Here is a 14,612-nt window from a genome sequence, read left to right as displayed (position 1 = left end):
AGGAGACGATTGACCGGCTGGGAGCATGGCTGGTGATTTGCATTGAGATGCATGTGTTGCTGAGTGTGGAGAAATGAAACTTGTGCGAGTCCAATAGATGTCACTGCAATGTTACGTGCTCTATTGAGACTTGGCTTTGAAACCGAAATACTGTATATTTTAATGAGGGAAATGTATCGTGTGTTTGATATAGCAATGTGTGTCGGGGAAAATTATGCGTTCTGTGAAGCCATGGCAGAGTAATGCCGAACTGTGGTTTTTGCCTGTCTTAAGAGTTTTTTTTTCTTCCCACCGGATGTAGAGAGAACTTCCTGTTCCTTGTTGCTTGGTGTTTGTGGCCAGAGTCGTGAGCTACACTGGTACGGGTCAACTCTCTCAAACTGAGTCTGTTTAAAGTGAAGTCCATTTAGGGAAAAAGTGTTAAAGTTTTATTTAAAAGCCATTGGGATTTTGGATAAATTGAAATAACAATTTTGAATGTGGGATATATTCGGAAGGTGAAGTCCAAGGGAGGTGAGCTCTCACTGGCATTGTGAGGAAATTGTAATTACTCAACCCGGCAGGTTTGAGTGCTGGGCAAGCTGTTAGGACATGTCAGAAATGTTTCGAAGATTTTGATCTGAGTTGTAACCATTGTACTTAAAAGATGTGATCTAAATGTAGAAACGTGATTTGGAATGATTTTTAAAATAATTTGATGATGTTTAGCATGTGGGGCGATTCACAGATAATTAATAGATGATGCCCTCGGATGGACGTTGAACTCGATGTGCCGTTTTTATTCGTCTGTGAATGTTAAAGTTGCCTGAACTAGTGCTGGGAAGGCAATGGCAAACAACCCAGTGTAACCCTTTGATCGATTCAGTCAAGGTAAATTCATAAGATTTAATTGGATAGACACTGAAGATTTTATTTTTGATTTTAAAAGAAAATATTTTATTGTTTAGACCAAAAAACTGTTGAAGAGAGATTGGATGTTTTATTAGTCTGAAGTTTAAGATGCCTTCCCCATGAATGTGATAAAGTTTGGGAAGGTTCTAGCTACATGTGTGGACGGAGTGTTTGAGCTGTAATTTAAATGATATTCGCCTGATGACAAATTTGACAAATGATTTGACAATTTTTGTTCAACTGTTTAAACTGTATTTAATTGTTTTGATAAAGGAAATGGATTCGTAATTGAGAAGGTCAGAGGAAGTGAAAGATGGTTTGTGTATGTGAGTTGGAAAATGGCAGCATATTGCTGTTTTGGTGAGAAAGAAGTGGATAGATGGTAAATGTCAGAGATTTAAATGTTGATGAATTCTGAAGTGAGATAGAGATTGGTTAAACATTATTTTTGAGATATTTTAGTTCCATTTCAACATGAAAGAAATGGATGCTCACCAGGTTAAAGAAACTATGTTAGCTTTTGGTGTTGTTTAAATTATTTGGAGAAATTTTGTAACAATGTTATCAAAGTTCTTGTTTCGAAGATGTCATGTCATGGGAACTAAATGTCAGGATGGCTGAGCGGAGTGGAACTCTCAAATGGGGGTTGTGTGGTAACTGTGTTAGTTACTTTCAGACTAAGCTCATAAAAACCTTGTTAATCTGTTAATTGAGGATAGGGAAAAGTTACTGAGAATTGAATCAAGATAATATAATGGCAGTTGCTCTGGAACTACTTGTGAATGAAACTGTATATTGTTTAGCAGATATAAATGTTAAAATGGTAACTGGGCAAAACCAAAACCCTTTGGATTCGGTTCTTGAAAGAAGTAGCTTACTTTTATATTTTTGTACAGATGATGGAATATTTTTGGTGAAAAGAATTATTGATTGCAAATTGGAACCCTCATAAAGACTGTTTGCTTTTACATGGAAATAGCAAATGAGATGAATGTTTTGAGTATACATACAAATGATATTTCTGTATTTTTTTAGCATGTTGTTTTGGGGAAATAAAAAAATAACAAGGAAAGGGATAAAATATTGATATGACATATAATGCAAGTTGAATGCTTCTGTAAGAACGTTTGTCAGTCTTGTGGAAATACATGAGCCCATGATGTTTACTGATGATGTTCAATCGATGCTTAACCTTGATTTTGTTTGTTTCGGAGTGTTGAGCGCAGTTAAACCATGCAATGTACGATTTCGTCTAAATGAAGCTTGGAAAGAACTTCCACCAAAAGATTGGACGATGGGGAGAACCCAGATTTGGGTGATTGGGCATTCAACACGTGATCATGAAACTACCCCCTTCCTGAGGAGATAAGATGAGCAATGTGAAAGAAAGAAAGAAAGAAAGAAAAAACCCACTGAGGAGAAGGTTGAGCAAAGTCTTAACGTCGGCATTGTGTGGTGCCTGCCTGGAGGAATGTTCTCAGCCACACTCTCGAATGCTGCTCTGCAAATACATCGTGAACTTGCTGCGGTTGCTTCAATGCATGACGAAGGCCTGGAGGTTCACACGGCGAGTCCTCTGCAACATGTGGTCAATGGTGCAAATGGGGGCTCGTGCTGCCACCGCGACTGCATCTAACGTGCACAGCTCGCTTGGTGAATCAAACCTGATTGCACAAACTGCTGCTGCGAGGCCTCAGGCTCTGTTGGGGCTGGATCTCTGTTCACCTCTCGAGTCCTTTTCGTCTCCTTCGTCAGGCACAAGCTCGTACTTGCAAACATCTACTTTCTCCTCAACTCAAGGAGTGCTTCGACTGTGTTTCCCGTTGGGCGCTGCTCTATCTACACCCTGACCTGTTTATCTTCTGATTGCGGGGAGCATGTTTTTCAATGTGTGACACATGCTGATGAACAGGCCATAAATTAAATGGAAACACACTCACTTTTCTGATATGAGCACTCGCTGCCATTGTTGATTGAACTTGTGTAACGAATATCTTTCTCTTCAGGAACGGGATATGGTAATCATGTGTACTAAAATTATTCAAATTTTCCTTGTAAGGGAAAAAATGGGGGACTGTGGGAGAAAATAATTATATTAATGTATGCTATAAGTCGAATTGGCTGTCAGTGCCCCTTTCCCTTTTGGCCAAGAGTCTTTTGCCCTAAATGTTGAGGAAAAAAATGTGTTGTTGTGGAGCAGTGTGACCTGGGCTGATAACAGCCAACTCTTGCCATGAATTATGTCATTTGCTTTTTCACCTATAAGACACGTATTGCATTTTGGAGTTCTTTGTTTGAGGCTTAACAGCCCCCCACCACTCTCCCATGAAAAGCATATAAATACCAGAAATTGTAATCTTGTTTCAGTGCAAGCACATGTGATGTATACCATCTCAGTGGCTTGTACTCCTTGAGACTGACCAAGTACCAAGTAATAATAAAACTCTCTGATGTAATGTACTTTCACGTTGTGAAAGTGAATTAAATCGGGTTGGTTTAACGGTTCACTAAAAAGTAAGAATAAATAAAATAGAACCAAGTAATATTGCAACAAATGGGGATTCTCAAGTTCATTGTATGAAGTGTACATGGGTGAGAACCTGAACTGGTGGATAACATTAGAAATAAATTGTATTCAAGGGAAAAGAACTGTTTATGTACATTGATTTATCGGTGTCTGTGATTTTGAGAACAGGATTTTAAAACCAAGTCGGCTAGACGTTAACCCCTGGAAGTTAAATAAGATTCCACAACAACGCAAGAATTCTACAACAATCACTACGAGGTTGGGTGAAAAATCCAAATCAGGGAAAAGCATTCGGGACCCCCACTCTTTGATGATAGGAGGGAAAACACAGGGTAACCTTCCCAGGTTGGATTGCGGTAGTGTGTGTCAGGGTGGTGCTGATGCGTCGTCCACCAGACGGTGGTCTCCTTGGGTTAACCTGAGGCGGTCCCTTTGGGTGGGTGCCTGGAATGTCCTATCCCTAAGGGAGGATGATCACCTGTCTCTGTTATCATCTGAGCTCAAGCGTTTGAATATTGGTATTGCAGCACTCTCTGAAGTTCAGAGACCGGATAGTGGCGAAATCATGGCGGTGGTTACACCTACGATTGGTCTGGTCGCTCTGATGGTTACCATGCCCAAGGAGTTGCTGTAGCTGTGTCCAATAAGCTGACTCCAATGATGATTGAGGTAACACCGGTCAACAAGCGCATTATGAGACTCAGGATTCCTCACTCCTTGGGTGTCGTTTCCCTGGTCTCTGAATATGCTCTGACTGAGGTGAGTGATCTTATCGTGAAGGACACATTCTATGCCACGCTTGAGTCATGGGGGGCGATTCATGGGGGGTGATGATGATCGCCTGATGTTTGTATTTCTGCTTTTTTGGAGTGAGATAGACCTGTTTATCTGATTGCGTTGATTGAGATATTTTATGTTTTGATGGCCTCGAGACGCCATTCCGTTAAGGTTGAGTGCACAACATGGGAGAGTAGCATAGACGTTGCGGTGCGGCTTGGTGAAGGATCCTTCAGGAGGGATCGCAAATCACACAACATGGGAAAAAAAGTTTTATGACCCAAACTGCCAGACCATGGTGACGTTATTTGGTATAACGCATCCTTAAAAGCGTTAAGGATATCTACTGACGTTGATCAGTGCCCCAGGCGAGATACTCTTCCAGTGTTGGGGGATTTCAATGCATGGACTGGAACTGACAGGGATGGTTATGAGATGTGTTGGTCCCCATGGGTCTGGAACTGTGAACCTGAATAGCACTAAGTTCCTTGACTTTACAAAAAGTCATGAACTTAGGGTGGCCAGTTCATAGTTTCAGCACCCACAGGCTCATCGCTGGATTTGGTATTCCAACACGAGCGGTGTGGCAAAGGAGATTGACCATGTGCACGTTGATGGTCGCTGGAGGATGATCCAGAACTGCAGGGTCCACCGGAGTGTTCAGTTCCTCAACACCGACCACAGGCTTGTGGTAGCAACTCTGAAGTTGCAGTTGAAATCTGGGAGAATGGTACGATCCCAGCCGAGGCTGGATGATGGCAAGCTCAAGGTGAGAGGGTAGCTCAGGAGTTTACGAACAGGCTGAATGGGGAATTGGGGGGTTGGGTGCTTTGGGGAATTCTGAAGAGTTGTGGAGTGACTTCAGGACCACCATCTTTGATGTTGCGGGGGGATGTCTTGGAACTCATTGAAGGCAAAGAAGAATTTTGTCCCTCAAGGGACACTGGATACCATTGACTTGAGTCATAGTGCCAGGCATAATGGCAGAGCTGAGCTGTTCAAGGAGTTGAGGCGTGAAACTACGTGTGCTGAGGGTGGACAAGGAGGCTAATGTGTGAGGAATCTGTATGGGGTAGAGCATCACCTCTGGTCAACTGATTCTCGTCCTGCTTTCAGGGGAATTCATGCATTGCGTTCCTCAAAGCCCGTCCCTCGGTGTACTGCAGTTAGAGCGGAGGGTGGTGGGCTCTTGATAGAGGAGTCCAAAGTGAAGGTCCGCTGGGCCGGTTACTTTGAGTGGCTGTACCCGGCTGATTCACCAGCTGTTGAGTTGGATGTCGGGGGTGTTACTATCCCTATTGCTGATCCTCCAATTAACTGATACACCTTCGTTTGTGGAAACACAGGCTGTGGTTAACCGGATCTGTGGCATCCATGCTGAACTTCTCAAGGCTGGTGGAAATGCTGTACTCATGTCGTTGCATGCAGTTCTGTGCTCTGCCTGGAACACAAACATCATCCCAACTGACTGGAAGCGGAGCCTTGTTGTGCCTCTCTTGAAACGGAAGGGTGATCGCCAGAACTGCAGCAACTACCAAGGGGTGACGCTCCTCTCAGTGCTGGGCAAAGTCTTTGCTGGGATAATTCTTGATAGGATCCGCCACCATCTGCTTGGGCACCAGCACCCAGAGCAGTCAGGCTTTACACTAAAGAGGTCGATTGACCGTATCCTTACCCTTTGGGTCCTCACCAAACGCAGACGAGAGTCTCGGCAGGGGCTGCTTGCAGTCTATGTTAATCTCTGCAAAGTGTTTGATTCACTGAATCAGGATGTCCTCTAGAGGATTCTTCATCTTCGTGGGGTGCCACCGAAACTGATCAATCTGATGTCTGAACTATACTCTGGTACTGAGAGTGCTGTGAGATGTGGTGCTACAATCTCCGACTTATTCCCAGTTGTTACTGGAGTTTGTCAGGGGTGTGTACTGGCCCCCACACATTTCAGCGCTTGTATGGACTGGATTCTGGGGAGGATGTCGGAGACAAGTCGATATGCTTCACAAGTTGATCTTCACGATCAAGCTGCGGTGCATCGTTTGGGAATGTCAAGTTCTCTGACCTTGATTTTGCAGATGATGCAGTCATCTTTGCGGAGACTCTGGATATTGTTTTGGGGGCCCTCGAGGTGCTGAATAAGGAGTCGGAGCCATTGGGATTATGGGTTTCCTGGGACAAAACTAAGATCCAGGCTTTCACTGATATCTTGAATGCTGCTATCTTGTCTGTACCTGTTTGTGGTGAAGATATTGAGGTCATGGAGAGATTCACTAATCTTGGCAGTGATATTCATGTCTCTGCTGGCTGTGAGCCAGAGGTCAATAGATGTCTGGGTCGGGCCTGGGGAGTCATGAATTCACTGGATCATGGGGTGTGGCGCTGACGGTACCTGTGCAGGAGGACGAAAGTCCGAGTCTTCAGGTCCTTGGTGCTTCCAGTCTTGCTCTGCGCATGTGAGACTTGGACTCTGACAAGGGATCTGAGATGGAGACTTAATTCCTTTGGTACCAGATCTCTTCAGAGAATCCTTGGCTATTGCTGGTTTGACGTTGTGTCCAATGAGCGCTTGCTGAGAGAGTTTCAAATGAGATTTGTTACCTGCATAGTCTGTGAGCATCAGCTATGGCTGTATGGGCATGTGGCTCGTTTTCCTTAAGCTGATCCTGCTCACAAGATTCTCTAAGCGAGGGAGACGTGAGTGGAGGAGGCCAATGGGCCAACCACGTGCATTGTGGTTGCAGCAGATTGATCAGCATCTCAAGGATGGCCATCTACCTGGAGGATTGCCAGACGGAGGCCCCTAGACCTAGAGTATCAGCGGAAAGTGGACGCAGTGAGGCGCTGCTCCGGCGCATGCTCCCATACCTGATCTGACCTGAATTCCCTCACTTTTACGATGTCCATGGGATATTACATTATGACTTGCAATTCCGGCTCCGACCAGATAACGCTATGTGATACACATTTGCATTCAGAGAATTGGCACCCCTCCCCCCCATCCCACCCTGAATTCCAGGAGAGATGATGTTCTGGGAGTATGAATTTTGGGGGGGGGGGGGGAGGGCTCGCAAGTTCATCTTCACGATTTTCATGATGCCTAGCATCTTTGTAAATTTTATATCTTTGGTATCTTTGTAATTTATGCTTGAGATGCATTCCTAAATACCCTTGTGTAAATTGAAAAAGCGTAAATCAAAAGCAGTTTTCCCATATGAATAATGTTATAAATTGAGGATATGTTTTTGGGTGGTAATTTTTGCTAATCTTAACATCACCAAACCAAATAGAGGGCAAAAGACAGAATAATAATAAAATATATCAATACGGAACATAGTTTTCTGAAGATACCTTGCCAGTTTCATGCATTGCTGGCGGGGTTTCTTTGATTACTGATAGGGTTTCCTGGATATCTGATGACGTTGAAGATGGCCTAAGGTAGGTATAAAGAGAAGCTTGGACAACCTTGATCATTGTCAAACTCGTGATCACATTTCCTTGACTTTGATCCTCGATCCAAATACTTAAGAGTTCATCCATATTCTCCATCGGGTTTATATGCTTCATAATTCTAACAGCACTTCATGCGGGTCACACTTTCAGTACTTAACTTTATTTCGCGGCTTTAGTAATAATTGCCATCGCCGTCAAGGGAGGTAGCCCGAGCACGTGACATATGTCCAAAGATGCTCCCCACGTTCATGCTGTTTCACATCTAATTTCACAACCAAACTAATAGCTTCACAATCCCTCTTGGTGGTTGTACCTATTGGAGTATTTAATAGTCATTTCCACTCATGTGAAGGATTTTGGAAAAGTTGGATGAAAAAGAGAGTGAGACCGATTGGAGCATGTGTGGTGAACCTATTTGGTTGAGTGCACAACATGGGAGAGTAGCATAGACGTTGCGGTGCGGCTTGGTGAAATTACACTGCCTCAAAAAATGTAAACGCTAAAATTATGAAGTGTAAATAGAAAAGTGTTCAGTACTTTGTCAATGGCATTAAGTTGAAAAAGCGTAAATAGAATGAGTGTAGAGGAGTATCTGTATATATAATAAGCTAATGCTGTCTGCCTATCTGTCCCAGCCTGAAACATTGAAACACTCCTCGGAGAGATAAAATTCTGATGTAAAAGTTGCTTTAAATTAATACAAACCAATGGGAAAATGATAATTTTTTTCAATCAGACAAAAAATTGAACTGGGTGGTATATAGGAAACAGACTGCTGCCTCTATCACTCGTGAAAACTCGATTTTGTTTAGCTAAATTACCTCTCCCCTCGTATCAGTGGAAAGGGAAAAGCATTGTGTTTGTGCAGCAGATTCAAACTCCCTTTGTAATTCTTCTCTTTTTAAATCCCTTCTCTTCTTATCTCTCTCTCTCTCTCTCTCCCCATCTCAATATCTCTCTCCATACCTCTGCAGCGCATCCATACATACTTTGCAACACACAACATTACACTTTACACAAGCCACATTACAACTCATTGCAAATCCAATCAAGTGCATCATAAAGCGGCACAGCCAATGATTGCAAATCTCTTCAATAATCAAGAAATAGCATCGCAAGGCGCCGGCAGATGGGCAGGCCTACAGCAATGGTCGACGTTGTTGCTGCAGAACCATGGGCTCGGCCAATGAGAGTTGCATGGCGACAGAAACGCACCAGTGAGGAGGTGGCGCCCACAAAGCTCAGATTGCGCTCAAGGGGTAGGCCCCAGAACCACTCCTCCCTTAGGAATCTTATAAATGCATGAATTGAAGGGCTCAGGGCTGGTACGTGTCTGGGGAAAATCAGTCAAGGCCGAACCTGCGAGAACGAGCCTCTGCAAAGACGAATGGGCTGGTGCCATGGTGCAGAGAGCTGACAAGCCGGCCAACACACTGACTGACACTCGCTATCTCTGGCTATCCCTACTTCGAATTTCTTCACTTGGAATGCACGAGAGTATTCAATAATTACACCCTCATCCCGTTGAAGCTGAGTTACTGACTCGCATTCACAATTTCCTCTGTCACACTATGAACATTCACCCACACTTCTCCCCACATGGCGCATCACATCATTTACCCCCCTCTTCTTTCTCCCCCTCCACTTTTTCACATTGGGACCAACGTAAGCCCGCATGCTCGTGTCAGGTGAGCGAGAGGTCGCCAGCAAGCCCCGCCTTCTTCTTCTCTCTCTATATTACCCTTCCTTATCTCATTTCCCGGAGTGTATGAGGCGCATACGTGTGTAGAAGCATGGTAAGATGACTATCTAAATGGGCTGGTGTGTGTAGGGGTAAGATCCTTCTCTTGTGAACTGTTTGCCTGTATATAAGTGTCCTTTCCATCTTCATTAACTATTTCCAAACTGCCAGACCATCTTTTCTGCATTGGTTAGACCATAATTCGTCAGAAAGGTAAAGTGGAATTATATGCTGGATCCTGCTTGAATTAAGCATCTTAGATGGCGTCCATGGTTGCCGAGCAAGCCATCGTACTGCGGGGTTATATGCAGCTCCTTCAGGGTCACCGGCTCGTCAGCAGTCATGTATGAGAAAACGATCACATGCAAGTCAGTGCAAAACTGGCCTGACGACGGTACCAAGATAAAGGGAAGGCCTTATTCTAATCACTCTGCCCCATATCATCGTCCAGTCCACCCCATTTGTATTGTTTGCATCATTAATGAGTGATAAAATATGGCGAAAGACCAGGGAAGGTAACTAGATTGTTGTCATTGGGGTTATCTATTTTATGTTATTTGAGCTCAACCCTTCCCTTTGGTTTTATTCTGTTGCAACAAACTCAATTCCTCACTGCCGTTCATGGGTGGGTATATTAGGCTTAAACCGGTAACCATAAATGTCAGCTGGCGTGTGAAATTCCACCAGTCTGTTGTTTAATAATATCACCTTAATGAGTGCAGTGATTAAATGGGTTAAGATAAAGACCACCCCGTAAATTCATCGTTAACTTCACATATTGACTCACCGCTAATTTGGTTTTTCCTGACATTCTTTAAATTCCTGCCACGTGGTGACCTGGACACACGACAATATTTTCTCTAGGCTGCTCCATGATAATGCATCCAGCTACCAGATTTAAAATAGTGCCACGTCGTCGATGAAAGGGGTCTGCCATATATGGGCAAGGCTTATATGGTCGTGTTCTTTAATGACTGGCGCACAAGCTTCACATTCCTACTGGGTTTGCTTCCAGAGTTATGTCACTTGTAATCAGGGAAAAAAAAGATTGGAGGTGCTGCAGCCATAGACATCATCATGATGCCAACATACATTATAAGGAACAATTCAAAAGAAACTTCAAGGAGCTGGAGGGACAAATCTCATATTCATCACATCATGTACTTGTACACAAATCCTACAAATGTCACTTTGACACGTTGTATGGTGGCAGAGTTTTTGGGACTTTTGCAACACAGTAAGACTAAGTTTGATGTTTCAGAAGTTTTGCATTCTTTTGGCATATCATAGAACAGGGAACTCATTATCACAAGGAAGTCATGAGTAATGGCCAAAAGTATGTGCTTGTTTTACTAAGGAGGCCAGCCAACAAGAGAGCCATCTCTATACGACTCAAGAGATGTACTGTGCGTATGATGATCGTCAAGATGGAAAAGTGATGACACTGTCAATGATGTCATGGAGCTCTCAATGTAGCACAAACCAAACATGGCTAATCTGGCACTGGCAAGTGCACCAGGACAATTTTCTTTTGTTAAAATATAGTTTGAGCACTATTTTGGTGAGTGGAGACACGACAGGAATGGTGGAAGCAGTGTGTGAAACTTACTTCTGATGATGCAACATGACAGGCAAGTAAACTCTCAGCATTCTGCAAAAGGCACTGTGTCATGGAACTATACTAAAGTATCACCACAAACTACAGTTAATTCAGTTTTGTAGAGCAATAACGTACAGTACTCGATCCCCAGCACTATGTCACGGAACAGCCTCCTCGCCTCGTCCTCAGAAAATGGGCTTGCAGTGGGCACCTCCATCACTTGTCTACCAAGGAAAGGGGTGGGCCAGTGGGGAGCGGGTGACCACAGAAGAATAGGAGGAGATGGAATAAACTGGAAACTCAAACGTGACAAATGCAGATAACTAAATTATTAATTCATCATTACAAAACCACTGTCATTATACCCTGAATAATAACCACACTTGTTGAAGTTCATAGATGACCAGGTTGTTACCATATTTTATGACCCAATGCAAACTGTGCCTGCCAAACTACTCCAGCAGGCCTGACATGTTCATTTTTGCCCAAAATGAACAAATGCAATATTGTTAAACTACATGGAATTAAATGCTTTTCCAAACATGCATTCCAATATATTGGTACCACATGCACAAAATTGGTTGACGTTTCCTCAAAGTTGTGTGCAAAGAGAATAAAGGCTTACCCTCTCTGCACCAGCTCAAAAACTCCAGATGCACGTGGGAGAGAGTGTACGGGGGAGGGGGGATGTTAGAATGGGAGAGGATTATAACAGAGGGAGAATAACATTCAGGGGGTGGGGCAATTGAGAGCAATGAAGAGAACAGCGTGAAGCTCTTTTCAGATAGTCAAAAAAGTTAGTAAGACCTAATCTAATATCTAATCCACAATATTTCAGATTTGAATAGAGTGGATTAACTCTTGTTTAAGTGTGGCTACTCAATAAAAAAGCCAAAAGTTCCAAATGCATACTCACATGATTCTTAATAACACGATATACAGGTTCCAACAAACTGAAAATTTTTTGATAAATGTGAGGCAGGAGCATTCTTTCATCAAACCAAGTGGATATTATCAGCGCCGATGATATTTATTTATTTGTTGTCGTCGTCGTCGTCGTCGTCGTAAGCCTGGTGTTGGCTTAATGGTTAAGGTGGCTGGCTCAAGATCTTTGGGTCTTGAGTTCAAGCCCCTGTTTTTTCCATTAAAAATAACACCAGGTGGGTTGACTCAGCCTGTCATCCTTCTGAGGTCGGCAAAATGAGTACCAGCTTACTGGAAACAGGGGGGCACTGCATCAGCGGTACAGCCGCACTCCCGGCAATGATGCAACCAGCAGCCATAGGGTACATACGAAACTAGAACTATCAACTATCATCATTATCATCATCATGATGTACCATTACTCAATGCAAATCATTGGTGCTGCCAAAGGAGTTACTAAACTACAATCCTGGCCAGGTCAACACTCCAACTCAGGAAGTCATGGAAAGAATTTGGAATTTGTTCATGGTGCTGGCGATAACTTGCCTACTCTTCACAAAGGACACCATGGGATCTTTAACATCCACCAACTAATGCCGGCAGACGGGACGCCCGGTTTAGCATCCATCCGTAAGACGTCACACACATTGATGAATCACCCTGCCTGTAAAAGAACAGGATGACAGTTTACAGCTGGGTCTGGATTCAAACCCAGACGAGACCGCTTAGAGGAGAGTGTGTGTACCTTTCGGCCATCCTGGCAGCCTGCTATTTATTACCACGATTTATTAAACCACTTTATGAATTGGCAAAAATGCCTGATGTTGTTGAGAAATTTTAAACCGTGGGATTAAAGCTGTGCACAAGCATCCATAGAAAACACATTTAGACAATTAAAGGGATGTTCCTGTATATTATCAAAAAGGATGATTGAGATGTTGAAAATAGTAAACTGTTGGGAAGTGGACATTGTATCCTTCAAAACATTTATGAACTACAGGTGGAAATTAATGGTTTCAAATTACAGTGAAAGAAGAGACTGGCGATTCCAATCGTCCAATAGGGGCTGTGTCATGGATAAAGGCAAATGAGGTTAAGGTTGCTTTCGGCATTATGTTTCCAACATTTGATTTTCAAAATGAAAACCTCATAAATTTGCACATGTTAACAGGTAGGTGTATTTCCCTTGACTTAGAGAAATATTTGTTTTGTTCATCTGAAACACTTTCTGTTCTCATCATATCTGATGTGCTATTCATGAAACCAATCATGTTGGAATTGAGCTCGTACATTCCTTTTATGCTTTAAATAAAATAATTAATACTGTCCTTGGGCATAAATATAGACTCAAAGTGGATGTATTAACTTATTATGTATGTATGTATGTATTGTTGTGGGAATGGTGTTTAGGGGTTAATAAAACTGTTCTGTAGAACGATAGTTATTTCTTAACATTTGTTTAGATAAGCATGACGTACTATTTGTGCAATAGATATGCGTTGCGTATGCACAGTGAGATGTTTGTTTTCCCGACCCTACTGTTTTGGCCTCCACTATTCAGACATCTGGCTGTACGTTTTTAATGTTCTTTTCCTCTGTTTACATGTCTTTACAAAGCGCACACGAGAGCTTTGCAGCTCAAGACATAAGAATGTGCAGTTGTGGTGAATCTACATTGAAATAGCCAGCCATTAGCCTCACCACAGGGGCTGATGTACGGGGCAAATCTGCAATGGAGAAGTCTGCAGTTGGCCTCGCCAAGGGGGCTCGTACGGCATGGCATGGGGCTTATCAGTTGATCTCATGTGTGGTTCCGTTAACGGCTGCCTGGAAAGAGAGAGAGGGAGCGATTTGGAGATTTGTTGGTGACGCAGCTTACGCAGAAAGGCACAGTTGGGACGCAGCTGCTTTTGAGAGAGACGTAAAAGCCATGAGAGGATAATAATGCTGACGGAGAGCGCCTGAAATTGGCAGAAAGAGTCGCTGAGTGTGCCAAAGCTGTGAACATCTATTTCCCCAAAGCAACGAGGGCTTTAAGGGAGACACAATTACGCAGCTTGAGGAGTTTTTACGGCAGTTTGCACCAGAGAGCTGCCAATAACTCGACATCCGGACTCTTGCACAGCTTGCCTTCGGGTTTGAAATCGACCTCCCGGTATTGTTTGTTATTTGTATTCCCTGTACTGTACTGTGTTCTTGCCGAGCGAGTGAACGGGCCCTAAGATAAGAACTGCTAAGAAATCTGCATCGTTTCGGATCACATTGTGGGTAATTTGGGGGAATATTGTTTGTTATTTATTATTATTGATGATTTGCTGTTGTTTTTATTTTAGTAATAACCCATGAACTGTTACTCTTGCCTGGCCTCCATTCTTGCTGTACAAGTGGTTCAGTTTTCACGATCGGCACCCTTAAGTTGCATAATTGGGTGAAAGCGATTGGCGCTTAGTAAAGAAACATATAGTGCGTCATAACCAGCTGCTCGATTATACATCTGACCAGTGCACTGTGCGAACACGTAACCCTCAATCGGCTTCGTGCCCTTTGACGAGGTATTGGGACTTATGGCCAGTAACCCTGGTTCAGGGCGTCTAACCCGGCTGGCGACCGTTGTAGGTTGATGGTCCATATGATTCGGTCATTCCCGGACCAGTTACATGACTATAACAGTATATATGTATGAATTCAAGGATGTATTATGTCTT

General features: G+C 43.3%; 1 protein-coding gene and 1 long non-coding RNA gene across 6 annotated transcripts in view; one reads left to right on the top strand and one right to left on the bottom strand.

The window, feature by feature from the left end:
* The window catches only part of LOC147028666 (calcium/calmodulin-dependent protein kinase kinase 2-like), a 200,879-nt gene that overhangs the window by 120,080 nt on the left and 66,187 nt on the right, over positions 1-14,612 (bottom strand). For all 5 annotated transcript variants that reach the window (XM_085879318.1, XM_085879316.1, XM_085879314.1 and 2 more), the window contains exons 8-9: positions 11,609-11,630; positions 11,119-11,207 (exon numbers count right to left, since the gene is read on the bottom strand). In XM_085879318.1, coding sequence (XP_085735444.1) covers positions 11,119-11,207; positions 11,609-11,630 — 111 coding nt within the window. The remainder of the gene's footprint in view (positions 1-11,118; positions 11,208-11,608; positions 11,631-14,612) is intronic.
* LOC147028667 (uncharacterized) overlaps positions 13,441-14,612 on the top strand; it is a 52,895-nt gene continuing 51,723 nt past the window's right edge. The window contains exon 1 of the long non-coding RNA XR_015057657.1: positions 13,441-14,062. This is a non-coding gene — a long non-coding RNA (uncharacterized LOC147028667). The remainder of the gene's footprint in view (positions 14,063-14,612) is intronic.

Source organism: Eptatretus burgeri, chromosome 4, assembly GCF_056783735.1.
Source record: "Eptatretus burgeri isolate ZD-2024b chromosome 4, Ebu_testis_v1, whole genome shotgun sequence".
In the NCBI taxonomy this organism is placed as follows: domain Eukaryota; kingdom Metazoa; phylum Chordata; class Myxini; order Myxiniformes; family Myxinidae; genus Eptatretus; species Eptatretus burgeri.
The sequence above is the reverse complement of the archived record's forward strand: the minus strand, read 5'-3'. Positions and strand labels throughout refer to the sequence as shown.